The 25783-nt window shown below is 38.2% G+C and overlaps 1 protein-coding gene across 4 annotated transcripts in view; it reads left to right on the top strand.

Annotated features, from left to right (window-relative positions):
• Positions 1–25783, top strand: part of DIAPH2 (diaphanous related formin 2) — a 760781-nt gene that overhangs the window by 513376 nt on the left and 221622 nt on the right. For all 4 annotated transcript variants that reach the window (XM_056124107.1, XM_056124108.1, XM_056124106.1 and 1 more), the window contains one exon: positions 19800–19963. In XM_056124107.1, coding sequence (XP_055980082.1) covers positions 19800–19963 — 164 coding nt within the window. The remainder of the gene's footprint in view (positions 1–19799; positions 19964–25783) is intronic.

Raw genomic sequence — 25783 nt, 5'->3', positions numbered from 1 at the left:
TCTCTTGATTAAATCCTTTCCACACATACCTTAGAGATTAAACTCCAAAATTATTTCCTTCAGAAAAATTTTTTATACATCTGAGTCATACCTGTTTAAAGGTTCCTATATCTATGTTTAATTACCTAGTTGTGGTTTACTTTGATTTACTATGCAGTAATGATTTTTTTTGCCTTGTCGTTAGGTAGGAATCTATTCAGATTCAGATTTTCCACTCACCACTTGATATGATACTAAATGTGTCATCCAGCCTTCCTGAAATGAATGCAATATGTCTAAAATGGAGTTACTAGGAGCTTATGTGTATCAGAAAGTTTTTGAGAGATTCAAATAAGAGAACTACTTACAAAGTGTTTTTGTCAAAGCCTGTTTCATTGTCAGAGTTTAATAAGTATTAATTTCTGCTACTACTGCTATACTATTACCTTTCTCCCAATATTGGTTTATAAATTTAATAAAGTGTCCCAAATATCAAGTTTATAAATGTCGTAAAATGTTAAGAGCCATACCTTAACCACTTTGCTTTCTTTTTTTCTATGTAATCTTTTGCAGTTTCTTTTACACTTCCTCCAAATGACAAATGAAGCTAAGAGCTGAATGTGAGGAATGGCTGAAAATACGATTTGCTATAATTAACATATGTCTTGAATAACATGAATATTAAACTATAAAACTGACATTTCAAAATATACACATCAATCTCAAAAGTATACAATTCTAATTCTTGCATTACACTAAAAGAAGCTACTTACAGTCAATAGGACAGTTATATGTTATCTAATATCTAATTTAGCTACCTTCATTCTATATAGTATTCTTACTATTTTATTTTATATACTTTAATCATATGCTCATATAATACTTGCTTTTCTTACTGTAGATAAAATCAGTAGTAGACTTCTTATGTTGGCATTATTCTGTTTTCATTGGTTTAGGGTATTTTGGTTTTGGTTTTATTATAATTGCGTTGATTTTTATGCCATTGAGTAAAAGATACATGATCCTTTTGTTTCTTTGCTTTAAAACTATAAAGCAACTTTAATCTTTCTCTATGAATTTTTCAAAATTCTTAAGAGACTCTACATTCCTCAGGAAATCTCCAGCTTGCTGACCCCAGGTATCCAAACACTACAGGACTATTTTTCCCTCATGTTCTGAGAATATGTATTATGTTCCAATCTATGGTAATCTTACCGTGGGCTCCTTCTCTCTTTTTTTTCTTTTTGGGTCACACTCAGCATTGCACAGGGGTTATTCCAGACTCATGCACTCAGAAATTACTTATGGCGGTGCTTGGGGGACCATATGGGATGCTGGGAATCGAATCCGGGTCAACCACGTGCAAGGCAAACGCCCTATCCGCTGTGCTATGGCTCAAGCCCCAGCTCCTTCTCTTTGATCTTCCCTTCCTGCCTTTAACATTGCACTTTCAAGGTTTATCACCAGTTTCATATCCTGTCGCCATCCACACAAGTTTGAATTGATCCTCCCAAATTCTCTTTACAGCCTCTGCTTCACAGCCATAGTTTGATGGGGGTGGCACCCCCAGTGGTACACAGGCCCTGTAGTTCTCTGGGATCACCAGTGTAGTGCTTGAGGAACCAAGCAGTGTAGGGATTGAACCCATATAATATATATGAAATACACGCTTACCACTTTCACCACATCCCTGATTTTTGTCAACATTTTTTCAGTTGTATTTTCAAAGTTTTTATTACACACATTTTAATATTCATGTCCCCTACTAAGCTTTTATTTCCATGAAATCTCTAGTGATTTTTGTGTGAGTATTCAATATTCACTACTGAATCTTCCTAGAAGGCACTTGGTATGTTTGACAAATGAGTGCAGGAAAAATCACTGTATTAAGCATCTAAAAGTGCAAAAGTTATGTTTAAAGAAAGGTAGGAAATGTACACAAAAGACAGAAGTCAGTGATAGAGCCAGCAAGATAATACAGTGAGTTGGGTGCTTGCCTTGCAAGCTACAAATGCAAGTTCAATTCCTGGCCTCCTGCATGATTTCCCCGAGCAACACCACCCAATTTCTGAGAGTATATCTAGTAGTAACCTCTGACCATTGCTGTTTGTAGCACCAAAGGAAAACCAAAATAATTACAAGGCAGTAAATAATGAAAGAGGATAAAAAATCGTGTACAAACTGAGTGTCCTCCTTAACTTGTAATAACCATCACGTATGTGACTTTAATGGGAAACTGATTAAAAAGTGTTCTCTTTATACCCAGTAAACTCAGGCTGTCTGGGAAAAAAGCGGCTTGTTACAAAATAATTTTCTTTCATCTTTAACATTATCGCATCCTATGTAATGAAATGTGAGAACTGTGGTCCAAGATCCTTAGTGACCAGGGCCATTGATTATGCTGTTTGTTAAGCTATTTAAAATTCTTTGTTTATTTTTGAAATTTGAAAATTTTAAATATTTTTATATATCCTGAACCATTGTAAAGTATGTTGAATCCAAATATAAGTTAATATGCATTATCTTTATTTCAGACTTTAAAATACATATAAGTGCATATTAATCATATGGTATGTAGTTCGTAATAAAATTTCAGGTACTTTAATATGACTTAATATTATTTTAAATGTATATTTAATTAGCATTTAATATTCTTGAAAAATTGTATTTTCAATTAAATGAAAATTTAGTGCTTTGATTTTGTCATTTAGAGGAATCTTTTCTCACAAATTATGGGAAGAACTAATACTGTTTTACTCAATGGACTATGTATTTGTGACTTCTTTTTATTTAAATAGAGATCTACCTCATGTTGCTAATTTATGTGAACTTGCAGCTCAAGTAAATATCAGGTTGAATTTTCCATGTTTTCAACAATTCAGCATTAATAATATTTTAAAACTTAGATGTGTTTATTAAAATCCAAATTAATGTATATCCTACAAACATGAGAAATTGCAAAAACTGATTTGACTCATTTAACTGTGAGATATATAAACTTCCTTATTCCCAGTTCTCATTTCAGTTCTAATGGAATAAGTTTTCTGTGTTAACAATTATTTTTACATCAAAATTAAGCAAGATGATAAACACATTTCTTTGCCAAGGATTCAATGAAGCAATACTATAAAATGGAGAAAACAGTTTTTCTTAGACATGTTACAGTGCCTCACTGGGACTGAATATTAAACTGACAAAAATAGATTAATGGGAGAAAAGCATACCAAGATATTGAATATATATTTCTCATGACATGGGAAATGAAGAATCAACGAAATGGTTAAACCTGTGTGATATTTTTTAATGTTTATTGTCGTTTATGTTACATGGCTATAGTAGCTTATTGTTTTGCTATAGGAAGGTACCATTGTCATTCTGTCATTTCTAGTTTCCCTTACCTACTCTACTGTTTTGTAAAATTAGCTTTTGAATCAAAGTTTAAGGGTTTGTCTTTGTTTGATACCATCCAGTTTCTTGTTTTATTTCATTATATACCACAGAGGTATGAGATCACTTGGTATCTGTCTTCCCTCCAACATAATAACTTATTTTGCCTAAATGATGCCCTCTACTTTCATCCAAGTTTCAACAAGCTACAAGTTTCCATCTTTTGTTATAGCTAAGTGATATTCCACTGGATATATGTACTACAATTTCATTTTTTGTTTTGTTTTTGGGCCACATCTGGAATGCTTACTCTTGCTTCTGTGCTCAGGAATTAATTCCTGGTGGGGCTTGTGGAACCTTATTGTTTGCCTGGAATCGAACCTGGGTCAGCCTTCTGCAAGGCAAACACCCTATCTGCTGTACTATCACTCTGGCCCAAATAGCACAATTTCTTTATTCACTTAATTGGTTGTTGGATATTTGGAGTGTTTCCCTGTGTGGGCTATTGTACTAAGCACTGTAATGAACATGCACTGTAGCACTTGCCTCTTGTTGTTCATTGATTTGCTCAAGCAGGCACCAGTAACATCTCCATTGTGAGACTTGTTACTGTTTTTGGCGTATTGAATACTCCACAGGGAGCTCGTGAGCACCAGAGCTGGGAAGTAGGCACCCCCTTCCCAGCCTTGGTGCTCAAATTCTCTGTGTCTGAGGTGGTCAGTTCTAGGCAAACTTGGTCCCCGTGCAATGTACATAACTGTACATATATCCCTTCAAATTACTACATCAGTGTTTTGGGGCTATATTCCAAGGAGTGGAACCACTAGTCTATTCTTACTTTTTTGAGAAGTCTCTACTGTTTTCCGTAGAGGCTGAATCAGAGTACAGTCCCACCAGCAATGAATGAGCATTCCTTTTCTCTACATCTCCTGCAGCGCTGATGGTTTCCTGCCTTTTTTGATAGATACCATTCTCACTTATATGAAATGACATTTCATTATTGCTTTCACTTGCAATGTCTGATAGTGATAATGAACATTTTTATATGCAAACATGCCTTCCCTGTATCTTCTTCAAGGAATTATTTGTTGATCTTCACTTTCTAGTTTTAATCTAATTGTTATAAACCTGTGTACTCTTATGCTAAGTATGACAGAGGGTCAAATGTCAAAGAATGATGAGAACAAAAAAAGGAGATAAATCATCCTAAACATGGAACTTTACATAGTCTATTTGTTCATATTTTCCTCTTTGTTTCTTCATCTTGAATGAAGGATATTTTCCCCCTCCGTGTATTTGGAAACTGCTTCTCATGTGAGGCTTGTATGATCATCAGTGAAAAATCAGGATTACCTTTTTCTCATGCTTTCAACATAAAATATTTAATAGGCCATACTGCCATTTTTAGATTACATGCCCTGAATCCCGTGATTGTTTCATGAGTTAGAAGGCAGCAGTTAACACATCTCCCTTAAACAAGTTTATAAGTAAATGACACAGCTACCTAACATTATAAAATCTGTATAAAATATATATAAAATACAAAGAATTATTTACTCTTTCAGTGCAACCCAATGGTAGAATTATATCTAGTTCAGTTTAAATTTTCAGTTTATATTATTACATTATTACTAAATAATGCTGCCTATCAATTTGTATTTGCATACAGATATGCAAAATTATAGCAAAAAAACTTTAGAAAAATATACGCAGTGTATAAACACCCAAGTAATTGTAGAGACTGCTTCTTCTCTAGGTCAGATTTTCAAATTAATCAATATAAGTATGTTTTGTGGGACTTATGACATGTGTTGTAAATTAAGTTCCAGATTTATGGTTGAGGCCAAGTAGCTTAAAATAAATTGTGCTTTCAAAATATTAGCATTATTCCTGCTAGCATTTTAAAATTCTGAGCACAGTTTATATACCCTGCAATGAATACTTCTCTTAGGAAAAGATGATATGATTTTATTTTACAGTTATCTTGAATAACTTGAAAGCAAGAAAAACATCAGAGTTTTATTTATATTTCTTTCATATAATAAAGCACTTGGTAATTGAAGAGCTAGTACTGCAGGCTAGGTGCTCGCTCACCTTGCATGGGACTGGAGTGGTTTTTAAACACAGTACTACCTATCATCCCAGAGCACAGATCCAGGAGTAAGCTCTGAGCACAGTCAGGTGTAAGCCCCTCAAAATCAATAAAAACTTTTCTGAAAAATAATGAGGAACTTGAAAATCAACTATGATAAGAAAATTTTTCTAAATATCTTTGACCTTTCATTGATTAATCCATCTGCATTTCAGATGTCTAATATTTTACTTGAAAGTTTTGTTAATATATGGTACTATAATGTATTTCGTTCTTGATGATTTATTTTGATATATCCATTGTTTTTCATAAATGCATCTAAAATATTTAAAGATATTCAATGCTATCTAAACACATAGGAATTGGTCAGTGTACATTTTCATCCCAGGACAGTCTAACTAACCTCCCCATTATCTCAGACTCCTGTGTCACCAAAGTTGAGGATATCTGGGCATTCAGGAATAAGTGTCCTTTCACTGCTGTTCTTGCCATTCATGTCAGTATTTCTTCAGGGACCTGTGTTAAAGAACTTCTGATATATATCCTTTATGGTGTGCCTATACACTCATTCCCATTTCATCCAAATATGGCCCTAGGCTTCTCCTTCATTGCTCTAAAAACACTGCTAAGGGCAGTATGCCTAGCCCAGAAAATTCAATCACAGCAGTGTACAACACATTTTCTAAAGTTTGTTACGTTCCATCTTAAATAATCTACCCTCAAAAATGGTCCAGTTACAATCTATACTTTAAATGCCCACAACACAAACAAATATATTTACGTCATATTATTAATTAAATAGAAATTTGTAGTTTACTGCAAAGATAATCACATCTTTGTGACAAAATGTCTAGAATCCAAATTTCCCATAACTAGCAAATATTCTTTTATTGAAAATATGTGCAAAATTATTTATTTACAGGGTTTCTACTATATAACTTTAAAATTTAGTTCATGTAAAGTATACTTTTAATTGTTATCCATACTTTTTCATAAAGGTGGAGCCAGTTTGCATACCCACCAACAGTAAAAATGAGTTCTTTTTTCCCTGCATCATCACTAGCCCTGGTTGTTTCTTCCTTTTTAATATAGGCCATTCTTACTCCTGATTGTAGTTTTGAATTGCAATTTCTTGATCATCAGTGCTTGATGAATAGTTTTCCATTTGCCTACTATTTCTGTCTTTTAAAAGTATATATTAACTCCTTTTCCCAATTTTAGATAGGATTTTTTGTTCTCATTGAATTTTGTTAGTGCATTTTATATCTAGATGTTAGCCTTTATCAGAAGTATAACACACAATTATTTTCTTCTATCCATAAACTTTTAATTATAGTTCCTTTTGGGGGGAGGGGAGCATGGAGGGAAGACTATGTTGATCCACAAATAGCAGTGTTCACAGATTTCTCTTGTTTCCTGGCTCTGTGCTCAGGGACTATTCCTGGCAGTACTCAGGGGATCATATGCAGAATTAGGGAAAGAACCCGGGGTGGTTAAGTGAAAGGGAAGTACCATATGAATAGCACCATAGGACAGTCGAAAATATTTTTAGTTTGGTTTGGTTCCATTTACTTTTGCTTTTGCTTTAAATGCCAGTGGAGTTGAATTATTGAAGATATTCCTTGAGAATTCTGCCTATTTCCTGGGGACAAGCCCTGCATGACTAGGGTCGCCCTGGAGGATTTAGAAATGGTGACATATGTCAGAGAAAAGAAAAACCAAACCATGGAGTCATTGGGGCTAACCGCCTCCTGAAGTGAAAGCCAAGACTTCCCTTTGTGCTCAATATCTATTTCTTGAGCAAGGCATTATTACAGGAAAAGATCATTGGACATTCATCATTCAGATACCAATCTATGCTAAAACCTGGCTAAATGCTTTCCATATCTAGCAGTTGTCATTGTGGGCCTGTGTTGGGAGACAAGCTTATCTGAGTGGGGTGCTTCCTTTTTGAGAAAGCAAAGCCCCTTGTAGTCACAGACCCTCCTCCTTAGTTCTGTTCCATCTTGGTGCCTCAATCTGTTTCAATGTCTTGTTACAAACAATTATGTTTTCCTTAGTGTATTTTATGGATTCAGGTCTATTATTAAGGTCTTTAACCGGCTTTAAATTAACTTATGTGTATGGTATGAGCTGTGGTTCAGTTGCCTTATTAAATCAGTTTGCTTGCATGCGGCAAACCATGTTTCTCAGAACCAGCGTTAAAGAGACTTTTCCCCACACGACTTTATACTCTTCACCTCCTTGTCATAAATTAACTGTCCATTTGTCTGTGGGATTATTTCTAAACTCTCAGTTTTATAAAGTTGGTCTGAGAATCTGCTCTTATTCCTCTGCCACACTGTTATCATGGTATGGTTTAAAGTTGGGACTGCAGTACTTCCTACCTTCTTTCCTTTGAGAATTTCTTTGGCTAATTGGGGAGTTATATGGTCCCTTACAAATTTCAACAGTATCTGTTACATGTAATTGAATAATACTATTGGAATCCATACGAATTACAATGTCTGTAAAATGCTTTGATTAAGAGGTTGTTTTAAACAATGTTAATTTTTCCAGGGCCTAGAGTGATATTACAGCTGGCACGGTACTTACCTTACACTTGGTTAACCGAATTCAATTCCTGGCACCCTGTTTGGTTCCCTGAGCTCTGCCAGGTATGTCTGAGAAAACAAAATCAATATCAAATATAAATTCTTTCAAAAACTGAGATGGAATGTTTTTCATTTCATTATCTCCCCTTTTTACTTTAAAGTGATATAATGGATAAGTCATTAACCTCCTTTGTTAATTTGATGCTCAGGTATTCAATTGGTTTTTGACAAAATTGTAAATGTGATTTTTTCCGCCTGATTTCTTTCTACTCTTCATCATTGCATATGAAAAGGCAGTCAAGTTTTTAATTGATTTTTTTAACCTGCCACTGTACGGCAAAGATTATTGATTCTGCGGAGTCTGTTTTCTATGTAATATAAAAATAGAATCTTATCTGCAATAGTGACAGTTCCGATGCTTGTGGAGTCCGTGGTGACTTATGTAAAGTGGGGAATGGAAAGGTTTCAGCCTCCAGCAGAGAATGTGCTGCTGTATCTCTGTCCACCGCTGCCACCCCATGAATGGCTAGGGAAATCTAGGACTGTGAGCCTTGCTCCTTGCAGGAAAAGTCAATCCTAGATCTTACCCAGGCCTTTGGGGTCCCTGCCTTTCTCTCACAGAAAAGAGTTTTGAGATGAGACAAGCAGTGACGCGTAATAGATTTCATTTGGGTTTTATGAAAGGGTGTGAAAGGGATGGGGGGGGGGGGAGAGATAGACAGACAGAGACAGACAGAGAGAAGAGAGGACAAAGGATTCTCAATTGTAGAGTGAGCCCCAGTACACATCCCAGTGTTGAAGTATGAAAGTATGAAGGGACACATCTCAAGAGGAGAGGCACAGGTCACGTGCTCAGGCACCCCAGGCACTGGTAGAAATACATGGGCACAGGCATCACATGGGCTTGGGCAACCTATGTGTGCACTTTTTTGTTCAAGTTGACTTTTATAGGACCTCCATGGGTTCCTCAGGTTGGGCTTTCTACCAATGTTAGAATCCCTTACTAGGATAGTTGCCAAGACGGTAGAGTTGGGAATAGTTTGTTGATGGTCTTCCCTGATATTTCTTTTCTGGCCTTTCTTGCTGCCAGAGCTTCTCTCATAGTAGATTCCAGCCTTGTCTTTGCTGGTGACAGCTTATCAGGACTTCGTTCCTGTGTCCACAAGGTAGGTCCTGACAGCCTTGGGGCTAGTTGGTTTTATTACTGCCCAAGAACTCATTTCGGTGGGGGTGGGGGGAAGGGGAGGAGGGATGTCTTTCTCTATCTTTCTTCCTGTATGCTTCTGTTCGATTGATTTCTTGTGGGTCTGTGCTCAACGGTTACACCTAGCAGTGCTCAGTGTGCCAATAATCAAACCAAAGTCCTCAATATGCATGGGATAGTACACGGCATGGTTTTGTGCATTCCTGAGTGGCAATCTGAGGTTCATATTCACTGATTCTAGCCAATGACTGGAACTCTGAGGTTCAGTTGTTCTGAATCATCTCTGGGCATTTGCAGTCCCAAGTTTCCTACAGTATCTGTAACTCTGTAGACTGGCACAGCTCTGTCCCAGAATTTGCAGTTGCTGGTGCTTAAAGGTAGCTGTGATGTCATTGTTCAACTGGCCTGGGCAGCAATGCAACCACATAGCAAGGAAAGCTCAATAACAACTGTAGCACCAAGCCGACCTCCATAAATAACAGGGTATTTGCATTCACCAGCACCTGGAAACAACTATCTTTCCAGATAGTTGGCACCAAGTTTGATCATGCTTGGATGCCAATCAGATAGTCAGCTGTTCAAAAATGTTCAAATGACCATAAGGACAGCAGGCAATAAGAGATCTGCAACATTCTTTTATTTGATTTATTTATGTGTTTGTTTATTTGTCTCCAAAGGTCTTCTAGACTAGATTTTCATTCTGGCTGCCCATCACCAGCCAAATTTGGATAGGTTCGAGTTGGCCTCGTTTACCCTGAGGAAAGCACATGCCACTCACCAACTCCCATCCCCAGTCTTGATCTTGGAATGATAGTTTGCCCTCAGGGTATTTCCTATTTCTAGAGAAATAAGAATGTTGTCTCTCCTGAGGTGTAATTTTCTGCAAGTTTTGGTCCTGAATACCTTGCCAGGTGTATTTTTTGACTCCAGACAGTTTTCGTAAGATTAGAACTTTAAGGTTGGGATTTGAGTTTCAGGCTAACCCTTACCTTTTGATGGGTTAATTTACAATAGCTACTCTGCACCATCCCAGTTCTGGTAATGTCAAGCTCCTTAGCTTTCATTGGCTTCTGGTTTTTTTTTGTTTGTTTGTTTGTTTTTCAGGGGAACAGCTAGGATATATGTGCCAGGAATGGAATCCAGGACCTTATATACATAAACTGGCTCAACCAGTGACCTGTAGCTGAACCCTAAGCTCCTTAGCTTCTGTGCCCTGACAAACTGCTCTGCTTTCACATTGGGGTTCTTTTGGAGACAATGGCTATATTTTCCAGTAAACTTCAGTGAGGCCCTATATAGGATTATGTATTTGGTTCCAGTTTTGATGTAATTTTTGATCTGGTGCCAGGAGAATGCTTAGCATCCTTGCCCTGCTCTCTAGCTTAAATATACCATTTTAAAATGTGTTTAAAATGTCAGTATTCATAAAAATATTTAAGTACACTGTGAATTATTTTCAAATATGCATAAATATTGTGATAAATTATTCTGGAAAAAATTATTTGCTATGCAGTGACTTTATCTTAAAATTGCCAAATGGGGTCTTAGTTTTCCTAAGTAGCCAAATCAGTGCCTAGTCCCATCCTACACATCAGTACACTTACACTTTTCTTCGTTATAAAATATTTATTGAGATGATGTATGTGCTAGTCATTAAGAACACGAATTGTGGGGCTTGAGCAATAGTACAGCAGGTAAGTTGCTTGCCTTGCACATAGCCTACCCTGGTTCCATCCTCAGTACCACATACGGTCCCACATCACTGGCAGGATTAAACCCTGGGCACCATCTTTTGTAACCCAAAAACTAAAAATAAAACAAAGTTAAAAATAATCAGCATTATTATGGATTATATCACTTTTAAAGAAATATCTCTACGACTATTTCTTCAGGGTTCTGGGCTCTCAGCTAGGAGTTGCTGAGTCAGTAATCAACATGTCATACATAGATTACTCTTACAAACCATTTTGGGGAAAGAGGGGAAAGAGAAAATTTTCAGGTCGCTCCACACAGGACATAGTGTCACATTATAAGTTTTCAGAAGGAAATAAAATCACAGCAAAATGATGGTGCTAAAACTTGGATTTTTCTTTCTGTTAATATGAAGAAGAAATTAGTTTCCTTAGGAAACAGTTGTTTTTTTCAAAACTTTATTTTATTCAGTCACCATGGATTACAAAGTTATTCATGGTTGGGCTTTTGACAATGCAGTGTTCCTTCACCAGTCCAGCTGCCAGTGTCATGTTCACTCCAACAATAGGTAAAGGTAAAGGCCCTCCCGTTGATCGTCGATTTGCTCGAGCGGGCCCAGTAACGTCTCCATTGGAGACTTTGTTGTTACTGTGTCTGGCATATCGAATACTCTCGGTAGCTTGCCGGGCTCTCCGAGAGGGGCGGAGGAATCGAACTCGGGTCGGCCATGTTGGCCGCTTGTAAGGCGAACGCCCTACCCGCTGTGCTATCGCTCCAGCCCAATCACTCCAACAATGTTCTTTATAAAACATTTTAGTCAAATTTCATTGATTTAGCATCTGTTTACAAGCCTATAAACATTTTGTAACTAGCATTTCATACCTTCATAGGTGTATATAACACACTTTACCTACCATCACAATTTTAGTACATTTGCCATTATCAAATTAACCCCTTATACCCAAATTATACTCCACTTACTTTCTATCCTGGTATACTGTAATTTTTACACTTTAAGAAATTTTATTGTGTTTGTTTTTCTCATTCATTATATTCCACATATGAGTGAAACTGTCAATTTTGTTTTACTTTCAGACCTTTTTTTTTTTATCGTAATTACCTCAGGTTCCATGCATTTTGCTGCAAACTACATGTCTCAAATATTTGGTAGTTTGGCAGTTAAAAACAAATTTTAAGTTTTGTTCTGTTTCCTTCAAATATTTTGGGGGGATTTTTATTTACAGATTGCATTAAATATACATTTTGCTTTAGATAAGATGTCCATGTGAATAGTTTCTCTTTTCATCTATGGCATGAAATATGTTTCAATTTCTTTGTCATCTCTTTATTTTAATAATATGTTATAATTTACAGTATATCTGTCTTCTGTCTTTTTTGTAATATATGCTTTAAGCAGGGTCAGATAGATAGATCAGGGTTAGGGTCCCTGAGCACAGATCCAGGTATAAGTTCTTAGCATTGCCGGAAGGAAGGACATATGGGGCCATCTCACTTTAAAATTATGTTGTATTATTATTTCAGTATTAATTGCAAAGTAAACTTCCAGTATTTTGATTTTTGTTGTAAATTTTGTCCCCACAGAAAAAAGGTTTTAACTCATGTTATAATAAAAATAGTGAAAATGTAAGTATTCTTAAAATATTTTTAAAGTATTTCAGCACATGATTAATTATTGAATAGATTAAGGTATTTCAGGACCTGTTAAATAATACTACCACAAAGTAGTAATACACTGAGTGACTCTTAAAAATAGCATGCTCTAACTTTGCTACTATTCATTTTCCATAACCTTGAGTCTATTACTTTTTTCTTATGAGGGTATTTTACATCTGTCACTGTTATTGAGTTTTAATCGCATTTCCTCTGATTTATAGACATATTTGATTTCTTTTATTGTCATTGTTAACCCACTTTTCTGTGAATCATCAGTATCAATTAATATTTTAAAATTATCAGCCATAGAAGAAAGACAAGGAGGAGGAATGATGGGAAATGGTCATAATATTTCTACAACTTTGGAAACTTTATTTTATATTTTTATATTTCTAAATACCCTAAAGAGATAGTTTTCTATATATATGCTGTTTAAAAGAAAGTACATAACCATTTTCTGTATGTGTACATTGATAATGCAGAGAAATGCATTTAGTTGAATACATTTATCTATTTGGTTCTGTTTAATCATTAATAGTCACTGTCACTGTCCTCCCATTATTCATCGATTTGCTCGAGCAGGCCCAGTAATGTCTTCATTGTGACACTTTGTCGTTACTGTGTTTGGCATATCAGACACGTCACGGGTAGCTTGCCAGGCTTTACCGTGCAGGCGAGATAGCTTGCTGGGCTCCCTGAGAGGGGCGGAGGAATCAATCACGGGTCGGCCATGTTGGCCGCTTGTAAGGCAAATGCCCTACCCACAGTGCTATTGCTCCAGCCCATCATTAATAGTAATTTCCACACATTTTAATGTTAAAAATATGAAATTGATTTATATAATTGAAAGTTCATGCTTAATTTTCAAGAGTGTACTAGTAAAACTATGCTCATAGCCCCCAAGCATGAGCAACATCTGGAAACATGTTAATATTCTCAGGCCCCTGGGCTCAAGCTCAGCAGATAGCTAGATTTTAGCTTATCCTTTTGGTACAAGGGAGCTAAAGCTGTAGTAGATTCTCCTATTCTCTCTGTCTCTCTCTCTCTCTACTCTCTCTTCCTTCTTCTTTTTGTCATACACGTTACTCTCCTTCCCCCCCCCCCTTTTTTTTTTTTGCTTTTTGGGTCACACCCGGCGATGCACAGGGGTTATTCCTGGCTCATGCATTCAGGAATTACTCCTGGCGGTGCTCGGGGAACCATGTGGGATGCTGGGAATCGAACCCAGGTCGGCTGCGTGCAAGGCAAACACCCTACCCGCTGTGCTATCACTCCAGCCCCTCCTTCCTTCTTTTGTCCTACCCCACCCCATTCTCTATTTTCCTTTGTCCCTCCTCATTCTCTCCCACTTCCTATAGGATTTATTTGTATTTGTATATGCTTATTCACATATTTATGTACATAACCACCTTAAAGAATTTACTGTAACCTCACTATTGCTGTACAACATATATTGAAGAAAAGAGAATTTTTTTTTTAATTTTGGGGTTGCTATTTCTTTTTTTTTTTCAATTTTTCATTAGTGAAACCCCTCTCGGAGAGCCTGACAAGCTACCAAGAGTATCTTGCCCTCATGGCAAAGCCTGGCAAGCTACCCGTGATGTATTCAATATGCCAAAGACAGTAACAACATGTCTCATGATGGAGACGTTACTGGGCCTGCTCAAACAAATTGATGAACAACGGGAGGACAGTGTTTGTTTTTAGTGAAACACCATGATGTACAGTTGTAGACTTACAAGTGTTTGTGCTTGGGTTCCAGTTATACAGTGATTGAGTACGCATCCCTCCACCAGTGCCCATTCTCCACCACCAATGATCCCAGGATCCTTCCACCTCTGTGGCAGGGCATTTTCTTTTGTTCTCTCTCTCCTTTTGAGGAAAGATTGTGGCAATTGCTGTATTTCACCCAGGGACCTTTAAACCTTTCTATAAGAGATCACTAACATGTTGTTAAAGGTTGAGCCTTGTGTACACTGCACAGGTTTTAAGGCTTTTTGTGGGGAAAAAAAAGCGGTGGTGGTGAGGTGTCTCCTAAGCAGGAGGCCCCACTTGTGGTTCTTGGCCAGCTGGGCCAGTTGCTCACTGAATCTGCCCAGGGATGAAGTGCTGCCTGGGATTGCCCTGGCCACCCCAGCAGTGCCTGGGGAGCATGTCCTGAGGACTGACCAATACCCCCTATGGGTCCCTGAATTTTGTTTTTATTCTGGGCCTGTTCTAAGCTCTGTGCTTAGGGGTAGCTCTTCACAGTGCTCAGGGGCTAGAAACTGGCTGTTTGCAAGGCAAGCACCTCTGCTGCTTGCCTGTCTCTCTGGGCCCCTCACCCTGAATTTTTTATTTATTTATTTTTTAAAATTTATTTTTATTTTATTTATTTTGTTTTTTAGGTCACACCCGTCGATGCACAGGGGTTACTCCTGGCTCATGCACTCAGGAATTACCCCTGGCGGTGCTCAGGGGACCATATGCTGGGAATCAAACCTGGGTCAGCCACATGCAAGGCAAATGCCCTGCCTGCTATCAACCCAGCCCGCACCCCTGAATTTTTTTATACAGACACATGTTCCCCACCCACATCGAGACCGTGTCTCCTTTGTGGGAGAGTATCTATCTCCTGAAGGGCTTCCAGAAGATTCTTCCCCTCCCTTCCAGTCAGATCTCCAGTCAGTACCATGCCCTCTTTTGTTTTGTTATTTTGGGGTCACACCTGGTGGTACTCAGGACTTGCTCCTGGCTCTGTGTGCAAGGCAGGCGCCCTACTCTCTATACTATTGCTCAGTCAGTACCTCTATCAAGATCCTCACTACTGCTTTTTATTACAATAGTACCATTTTTTTCTGATCTTGAAACTTAAGTGATTGGAATTGTGCAGTATAATCTTTCTCAGCATGGATCAGCTACAGGAGTCAGCTATGTCATCATTATGTAATTATATTGCAACTCAGTATTTCTTTTTGGGGTCCTTTCGGGAGGCCCAGAGCTCGGTGGCCTCTAGGGCTACATTCACCTAAGCTGGCCACATACAAGGCATGCACTTTGACCCCTGACTATCTCTCCAGCCGCAGCACATCCTCCTCTCCACTCTATTTGACTGTATTTTATTCACATCCAGCATCTGATACTGTTAGACCTTTTATAACTAGTGAATGAATTAATTGCCCATAGTCATTTTCATTTGCATTTCTCTGACTACTGATGTTTAGCATCTTTTTATATGCATATTGACCTCTTGGATCTTTTTTTTTTTTTGTGAATTGCCTATTTTTGGTCTTTTCCCATTTTTGACAGGATCATCTGTCTTTTATTGATTTGTCGGCATTCTTCATGTTACCAGTTATGAATAATTTGTATGTATATTTTTGCAGGGTGGATCAAAGCATTTGATTGGGTGTCTCCAGGGAAATATCGAAAGCCAATGTTTTCGGCTGGCTGAGACCTGCTAAGATCTGCTTAGCAATACAGCTGCAAAAAGCTAATTTGTTGCATTACAAAATTGTTTTCCCTGTCTGTGGCCTTCATTTCTAGTTTGTTTTATTTAGTATTCATTATTCATTGGGCTTTTTGAGTCACACCTGTTGATGCTCAGCGGTTACTCCTGGATCTGCACTCAGGAATTACTCCTGGTGGTGCTTGGGGGACCATATGGGATGCTGGGAATTGAACCCAGCTTGGCCACATGAAAGGCAAATGCCCTACCTGCTATTCTATTCTCTGTTACCAACATTTCTATTCTTAAAATTGTATCTTAACAGAAGTTCTTAAGTCTAGTTTGTTTCTTTTGTTTTGTCTTGGGTCCTTCCCCTCCCCCTCCCCCAGTTCTAGGGGGCTTCTCCAGGGTCCCAGCTCAGGGATCACTCCCCATGGTGGGGGTGGGTGGGCTGGTGGGGCGGCAGAGGGGGTGCCATGTGGTGTTGGGGATTGAACCTGGGCCTCCCATACCCACAGTGTGTGCACAGCCCATTGAGACATCTCCTTAGCCCTCTTGTTTTTCTTAGTGTATTATATTAAAAAAATTAATAAAGTACCCAATATTTCATTACATTTAATATTCAAACACCAGTCCCACCACCATCACACCTTCCCACCACTATATTTCAGATGTTTCCATCCCCAAACCCAATCCCTGCCCCAAAGCAGAGATGAAATAATATATTTTGTGTACACACACACACACACACACACACACACACACATATCCAAATGCAGCAAAGTTATCCTATAAAGTCCCATAAAATGAGCCCTACTTAACTTATTCCACTACTAAGTTCCTACCTGGGCTGGAGCGATAGCACAGCAGTAGGCCATTTGCCGTCCAGGCTGGAGCAATAGCACAGCAATAGGGCGTTTGCCTTGTGCACGGCCGACCCGGCCAAGCCGGGTTTGATTCCTCCACCTCTCTCGGAGAGCCCGGCAAGCTACTGAGAGTATCTAGCCTGCATGGCAAGCATATTCAATATGCCAAACACAGTAACAACAAGTCTCACAATGGAGACGTTACTGGGCCCGCTTGAGAAAATCAATGAACAACAGGAGGACAGTGCTACAGTGCTCCTTTTGGGTGCTGTGGTTTTCAAAAGAGGCATTGAGTGACGATCATGTTCAGTCTATAGTCTACTTTCAGCATGCATCTCCCATCCTGGGAAGATCCTCCCAACACCCTTTACTTGGTGCTCCCTTCTCTATCTTATCTGCCTTTTCCCCTGGCATGTGCGGCTGGCTTTCAAGCCATGGAGTGAACTTCCTGGTAATTATCTTGAGGACTGTTGAGTATTTGTCTCCTATTTTGTTACTTTATATTCCCTGATGAATGCAACCTTTCTATGTCTGTCCCTTTCTTTCTGACTCATTTCAATTAGCATGATACTTTCCATGTAGTACCACTTGTATGTAATTTCATGACTTCATATTTTCTAACAGCTGCGTGGTACTCCATTGTGTAGATGTACCAAGTGCAGATGTCATTTTGACTATACTTTTTTGCCTTTCTGGGATATATTCCCAGGAGTGGTATTGCTGGGTCAAATGGGAGCTCAATTTCTAATTTTTTGAGAATCGTCTATACTGTTTTCCAAAAGGGCTGAACCAGTCGGCATTCCCACCAGCAGTGTAGGAGAGTCCCTTTCTCACCACATCCACGCCAAGACCAGTTGGATTTGTTCTTTTGGATGTGGACCAGTCTATGTGTTGTGAGATCATATCTCATTGTTGTTTTGATCGGCATCTCCTGATGATTAGTGATGTAGAGCATTTCCTCATGTGCCTTTTAGCCATTGGGATTTCAGTTTTGAGAAAGTTTCTGTTCATTTCATCACCCTGTTTTTTGATGGGGTTGGATGATTTCTTCTTGTAGAGTTCAGCCAGCACTTTGTATATCCTTTATTCAACCCCTTATTAGTTGGGTATTGGGTGAATATCCTTTCCCATTCTGTAGATTGTCTTTGTATTCCTGTAACTGTATCTTTTGAAGTGCAGAAGCTTTGTAATTTAAGATAGTCCCATTTGTTTTTCTCTGTTTCCACTTGGTTGGTCAGTGGAGTGTCGTCTTTGAAGATATCATTAGCCTCAATATCGTGGAGGGTTATGCCAACCTTGTCTTCTATGTACCTTATAGATTTTGGCCTGATGTTGAGATCTTCAATCCATTTTGATCTGACTTTTCTGCATGGTGTTAGGTCGAGGTCTAAGCCCATATTTTTGCATTTTGTTGTCCAGTTATGCCAGCGCCATTTGTTGAAGAGACTTTCCTTGCTCTACTTCACATTCTTGCTCCCTTATTAAAGATTAGATGTTCATACATATGGGTTGTGTGTATGAATATTCCACCCTGCTCCATTGGTCTGCGGCGCTGCCTCTTGCTATTTATCTCTACATTACCTTGTTAAGAAATTATAGGAAAGGTTTCTTCTTTTCTTTTTGTTTTTTTGTGGTATGCGGTGGTTTAGAACATACACAGCAATGTTCAGGGTTTACTTCTTGCACTGAGCAATCACTTTCCTCAGTAGAGCTATGGGATGCCAGGGCTTGAACCCTGTTAGTCAGCATGCAAGGCAAGTGCCCTACCCACTGTACTCCCTGACCCCAGGTTCTTTCTTTGTTTACTGCTGTTAATATGATTTTATTAATAAGCATGTCATAGAAAGCATTTTTGATTACAGTTTTGTCGAACTTATGCATTTTCAAAACTCACTGATATGACTCTGAATCATGTTCCCTCAAGAGTCACATGTATAGACTCCAAACACCATAATTTCAACATGTGACAGCATTTGGAGATAAGATTTTTCAGGAGGTAATTTAGATTAAAACAAGGTCCTTTAAAATGTAGCACTGCAGCACTGTCCTCCCGATGTTCATCGATTGATTTTCTTGAGCTCGCCCAGTAACGTCTCCATTGTGAGACTTGTCCTTTAAAATAAAAATAAAAATATTTGCTTTCAAAATATAATCAGGTGAGAGCCAGAGCTATAGTTGAAGAATGTGGATTGCCCCCTGGGAACCCAGGTTCAGTCCCTGGTATCCCATATGCCCTTGAGCACCACCAGGAGTGATTTTTGACACAGCCAGGCATAAGCACTTAACAGAGTTGCTCAAAAGTCCATTAGGAGGCCAGAGGGATAGTACAGAGGGTCAGATGCTTTCCTTACACATGGCTGACCCTGATTAAATTTTGGCACCACATACGATCTCCTAGCCCTACCAGAAGTGATCCCTGACTACAGAACGAGGAGTAAACCCAGAGGAATGTCATGTGTGACCCCCAAAATGATTTAAACCCAAGCGAAAAAGTTAATCTGGTTACAGACAAGGTTCTTAGTATGGCTTCTGATCAGTATATTGTCCATATATGGAGAGTAGAGTGGATTACCAAAAAAAACAGAGAACATCATATAAGGACACAGTGAGAAACCACCATCTATAAGCCAAGAGAACAGACCATTAGAAACATGCCAATATCTTCATAATGACTTCTACCTCTCGAAGTGTGCGTGTATATGGGGTGGGGGGTGCTGGCAGGTGGGGAGTTCACCTCTAATTTAAGCCACTGTGTGGTATGTTGTCATGGCAGCTCTAGCAAACTGCTACACACATATTTAGAAATGGTGGTATAATTCAGTGTTAACGTCTGGTGATTGTTTTTGTGGTACTATTGGATTGTTGGCCTTAACTGAAAGATACAGCTTTGCAAAGAGTGCCAGAGACCAGTATGAAAAGCTGCTCACCATGCACAACAATATGGTCAAGCTCTATGACAATCTGGGAGAATATTTTATTTTCGACTCCAAGACCGTAAGCATCGAAGAGTTTTTTGGTGATCTCAGCAACTTTAGAACTCTGTTTGTGGTAAGTAATACATCTTGATACATTGCAAAATCTGGACTTGCATTTTAAAATCACTTCTTCTGGGCCAGGCCAGAGACATACTACAGCATCTGCATTGCATGCAACAGATCTTTGTTTGGTCGAGGGCACTACAATTGGCCCCTGTGCACTACTAGGTATGTCCCCCACTCCCAATATATAACTTTTTATATTATTCTTTTATGTAACTATCCATCTTACTGATTTCATTTTATAGTCCTTTGTCAGGAATTGATGCATATTTCATATTTGTGACATAGAGAACAAATTGCTGGCTGCCTTAATATGTAATGGGCTCTATATAGATCTTCAAATTTGTGTATCTACATGAATTTATCTACTGAAATTTTAAAGTAAATGAAAGCATTAGTACATAAATTGTTCTCTACTTTGAATGCAGAATGCCATTATAATTTTCACTAGCTTGAAAATTAACATCTATAATTATCTTTTTATTTAATACATTAAAATACTCTGCTTTATGAGTAACTTTCTTTGATTTTTTATGAGAAATTGATTTTGGACTATGCTGTGTAAATGACCTTGAATACTTACATTTCTTTTTAGAATGTGTGCTGTTTTCAAAAGTAATTATTTCAGGTAATAGTAAATATTAACATTAGATGGAGAGTGGCAAAACGGGTGTCAGTTATTATGCTAAGAGAAAAAGAAAGTTTTGCTATGTGGTTTTGCTAAATGCAATAGAAATATTTCGCCTCTGGCTTGAATTATTTGGCCTGATCATGGACTCTGATTCTGGTGATAGTAGAAATATATCTGCAACAGTTTATGTAAAGTAGGGAAAGATTAATATATTTTTAAAAGAAATTATAGTGATTATCTCCATCAGAATATCAGGAAACTATTTCATTGCAGTGTGAATTGTATTTCTATCCTCAAAATATGTTTACTCAGAGAGATAGTGCATGGCTTAAGGTGCTTGCCGTGCTGCTCCCGAAAAGTGCACACGGTCCTTTGAGCACTGTCAGGAGTGACCCCTGTGCATAGAGCCAGAAGCCTGGCCCAGAAACCAAAACAAAATTACCAAGTAATAATGCAGTTATTTGTTAAATAAGGTTTCCTCTTTTAATTGATGGTGTTATGCCATGTAAAGATTTTATTTTGGTGAGACTTGCTAAATTGTAGATATGAATTTATTTGTCTCAGCTTTGACAACAGAAAATAAATAGAATATTTCGAAAATAGGATCATTTGTCTTAGGTGAGAGTCTTCCTTTTTTTCTATTTTTATTTTTTTCCTGATTTTTGCTTTTTTGGTCTTTGGTGTTTGCCTCTTAATATAAACAGACATATTTAACATTTTATTTGGTAAAATTATTAATTGTAACTTTTTTTACTGAAAATGTGGCGAACCCATTTTTAAACTTATAAACATGACATTAATAGATGAACAGTAAGGTGATATAGCTACTTGACTTATTTTCAAAAATAATTGTCAGAAATGAACTTGGACTAGAAAATAGACTCAGTTAACACATAGAAAAGAAAAATCCAATAAATTATTTTTGTTATATCCAAGAGTGAAGTAGATAAATCAATTAGTGAAAATCTATAAATTTTTACCATCTAATAAATGATATCATATTTTAATCATGGAAAGGATACTGAAACACTATTTTTATGCTATGTGACTAATCATTATTCAACATACAGAGTTGATTTTAGTATACTTTGCCCGTGTTGTTTCAGTGAAAATTCCTGTGTGTTGTTAAAAGATTTGTAATTTTTATTCAGATATTTAGGGGTTTTACTCAAGAACTGTGCTTAGTTATTTTTTCAGTAATAACTTGCTTCAAAAACAATAAGTTATTATACTTAAGAAACCCTAATTCTGTTGCCTGGTACTGTCACTATTAAATTGTAAAATTTCTCATAAGTATTTATCCTTTGTTAATATATCCATTTATTCATTAAATTATTTGTTGTTGTTTTACTTAGTAAAATGAAGTGGTATATTACTGATTTCTGAGAACTTATCCTTCTTAGTAGTCTAGAGGTTATTAATCAGTATTTCAGAGATAATAGTCATGTGTATTATTTTATTAATTGGATAGATTTTTCGGCTACAGACTTCACAGTGAATGTAACTTTTTTACAGAAAAATAATTGGCAACAAATTGCTCCTATTTTAATGTTGACACTCTGAAATCCAGTTTTATGTGCATTTAAGTAAACAAGAATTTGTTAAATTGAGTCTTGGAGTTTTCAACATAGGTGACTAGCATCTGCATGTTTTTGCCTGCTCATCATCATCTGCCTTAAAATAGTAGTGTTTCACTATTTTCACTATTATCTGCATGTTGTTGCCAAATTGTTGGCCTGTGAATTTGATGTATAACGTATTAGTGGTTTGAATTTTGGTTAGTCATGTAACCTATCTGGGCAGTTTCTTCATCTATTATATATGAGTAACTTTTTCCCTGTTTCCTTACTAATTTGTGAAAACAACTCAAAACCTATGCTTTGCAGATAATAGCATTATTAGCCATTTTCTATACACCCATTTGATTACTAGTTTTGAAAATGAACTTAGTTTTGGTAATCCCCTGTCCAGATATTAAAGGAAGAGATTAAGTTCTCTCTGTTCATGAGTATAAAGAGGAAAATTAAATGCAATTTAATTTGGTGATTGAAGTCCATAGGATTATGTCAGTATACTATAGTAATTCAAAGGAGGAGGTGCCTAATCCTGCTTGAAATGGAAAGAGATGGCATTTTGGCAGAGTCTGGAAGTTTGACAAGAAGTTTACGAGTTTTACAACTGACATTTTTGCAAAATAGTCCTAAATCAACATCACCAACTTCAGTCAATCATTTATTCTCACCTTGAGTCTGTTTCCTAGTAAATTTGAAGTGATTCCACTCCCCCAGGGAATAGAAGAACCCCAAAGAGAGGCCAAAAAATCGTAATTGCCAGAAATTACTGTTTTTTGTTTTTTTTTCTGGTTTTTTTTTTTTTTTTTAGAATTTTGCACATTCAGCCTCTGGGTTCTTTGTGCTAAAAGCATATCAACTATTTGCTTTGACTGTAGATGGAAGCAGCAAAATACCAGTAGTGCTAAAAATAAAATAAGAGTTCTGAGGAATGTTCTAGTAAAATTTACTTCCGTTTGAACACAGTGTTTCATTTTTGTATAAGTATTTGTCATGTGCATCATTAAGAAAATAAAGCACATACCAGCAGGTCTTCCTCAGGATTTCCAAAGGACAGGAAATACATAATTAAACTGAAAGGACTAATAGGGATTAATACTATTTTCGGAATAATAATATTCAAATCCATGAAAACAAATTGGTAATGCTCATTAGAAACTCCTGTAGCACTGTAGCACTGTCGCACTGTCGCACTCTCCTCCTGTTGTTCATCAGTTTGCTCCAGTGGGCCCAGTAACGTCTCCATTGTGAGACTTTTTGTTACTATGTTTGGCATATCAAATACGTCATGGGTAGCTTGACAGAAACTTCCTAGTAATTAATAATTTCAGTTATATTACATATTACATGAAACTTAAGAGATTATTAAAGATAGATGTGCTACATATTTTGTATGTAATATTTATAGTTGAAAATAGTTCTCAATTCACAGCTATGATTCATGTTAGTATATCAGAGATTTCATTTCTGTACTTTTTAAAACTGAAGTTTTAAGTCACAGTTAATAATTACTAAATGTAATATTTGGTAGAAAATATGAAATTTCTTAATTATGTATACATGTTTCAGTCCCAGTGTTTTTGAGCATTTTGGTACACTCATACAACTCATGTTCCATATGAAAAACCAGTGGTCTAACCATCATTTGTGCTTACTCCACTTTATGCTTCAGTCATTCTACTAGTTCAGAAAGATGACTGCAATATTTTTTGTTGTTTTGAGATACTTTTTAATAGCGTATTCAAAATCAGTTCCCTTGCATGTTGTTGGCCCCATTTTGTTTCCCAGTACTAATTATCGCCCCCCAAGAACTGCCAAGGCTCACTCCGAAACACTGTGGGATGTGGCCAAAATTAATAATAACTAATATTTTTAAGCAGTCTTCTGCCCCCGCGCCTGACTGTCCTCGCTCGCCAGGACCCCTTGGAGGGGAGCGGATTGAGCTTTCCTCCCCGCCCCAACCAGGGCTCCGGCAGCCAAAGACCTCCAGGACCAGCCACCACCATGCTGAGACCACTCTCTGCACACATGAAGGTACTGGCAGAGGGACAAAGTCACGCGGGTTCCGGGGCCTAGATCTCCAAGCCTACTCGGATTTTGGCCGAGCATCCTCCACCCAGATCCTCCAAATTCCAGTAGGCAGGGGTCACACCCACCAACTGGCCCCCTGGCGCCATGTAATCCCATCAGCGGCCAAGACTCAGAGACTATAAAACCCAGCTCCCGTAACCGCGTGGCCACATTCGCGGCCGCGCAACATCTTATTATGACATCTTATTATCTCATTCCTACTTTGGACAAACTGGCAGGTTACCGAATGTAGCCTGCCCACAGGGCAGAGTCTGGCAAACTCCCCTTGGCATACCCAATATGCCAAATACCAGTAACAATGATGGGACTCATTCTCCTAAAGAGCCTTGAATATAATCTCAGGGCTAGGATGGAGACGTTGCTGGGGCCTGCTCGAGGCAATCGATGAATATATTTAAATATAAATAAATATCAGGTCAATCTTTACCTATGAGGTGAGTGCATCAGCAGCCTGATGGCAATGTCAGACTTTCAGATACCCCAAAATTGCTGCTGTGCCTTTGGCCAGACCCCAAAAACTTGGGGCAAAGTTTACCAAGAAAGTAAATGGCCAAAAGTTAGGTATGTGGGAGTCACACCCACAAACCACCTCCGGCTCAGCTGTATAATTGGAGGCATGGCCTCTCTGGTTCCTGATCGAACTGCTTAATAGCCATGATCTCAGAGATTCAGAAATGAATCTTGGAACCGAAAGTCTTCTGGCAGAAATGCGTCCTGTTCCTGCAGTAGGTTACTGGGGCTGGGCCACTCCAGGTGGGAATAGGTTTCGTGCCTTGTCCTGTTCCCCCTGGCGGCCTGGTGACCACCATCTTCCAGAGGCCACAGGACAGTCAGGTTTGGGCCTGAAGTGAGGAGACACACAGGGCCTCACCACATGGGGGTGGAGCCGACCCTTTTTCCCCATCCCAACGAGCCCCCGAGTGGCCGCCTACAAACGGCCTCTCTAGCTCCTGATCAAGCTGATTAATGGCCATGATACCGGAGACTCAGAAAAAAATCTTGAAACCCAGCGGCTTTTGGCAGAAATGCATCTGGACTGCATACAAGGTGGCCGCCAGCTCAGAGCTTATTGGAAAGCCAGGTATGAGCCAGCAGTGATGGGGCAACTGCAGTCTCATGGGAAGGGGGGCGGTACCAGCACGTCCTTCCTTCATGCCCTACTGAGGTCACAAGTTACCCCCACGAGCGGCTCTCCGACATGGCCATAACACCAGACACAGAAACCAATCTCGTAATTATCTGGCTCTTTGCAGAAATACAAAATTGTAGCCACGTGATATTATATGATTCTCGTAACCAGCTATAGAGAACAAAATATTTCACAATGCCTTTTCAGCAATTCTGATTGTTTAGGGGGAAATTCTAAACAATAATGGTGTATCTTTTGTTGAAATAGTGAATGTAATCAATGTAGAGAAGAGTTAAGTAGAAATCATCTGCCTCACAGGCATTTGGAGGGGTGGGAGGAGGGGTATACTGGGGTTCTTGGTGGTGAAAAATGAGTACTGGTGAAGGGAAAGGTGTTTGATCATTGTAT

Source organism: Sorex fumeus, unplaced genomic scaffold, assembly GCF_029834395.1.
Source record: "Sorex fumeus unplaced genomic scaffold, SorFum_2.1 ptg000050l, whole genome shotgun sequence".
Classification (NCBI taxonomy): Eukaryota; Metazoa; Chordata; class Mammalia; order Eulipotyphla; family Soricidae; genus Sorex; species Sorex fumeus.
The sequence above is the reverse complement of the archived record's forward strand: the minus strand, read 5'-3'. Positions and strand labels throughout refer to the sequence as shown.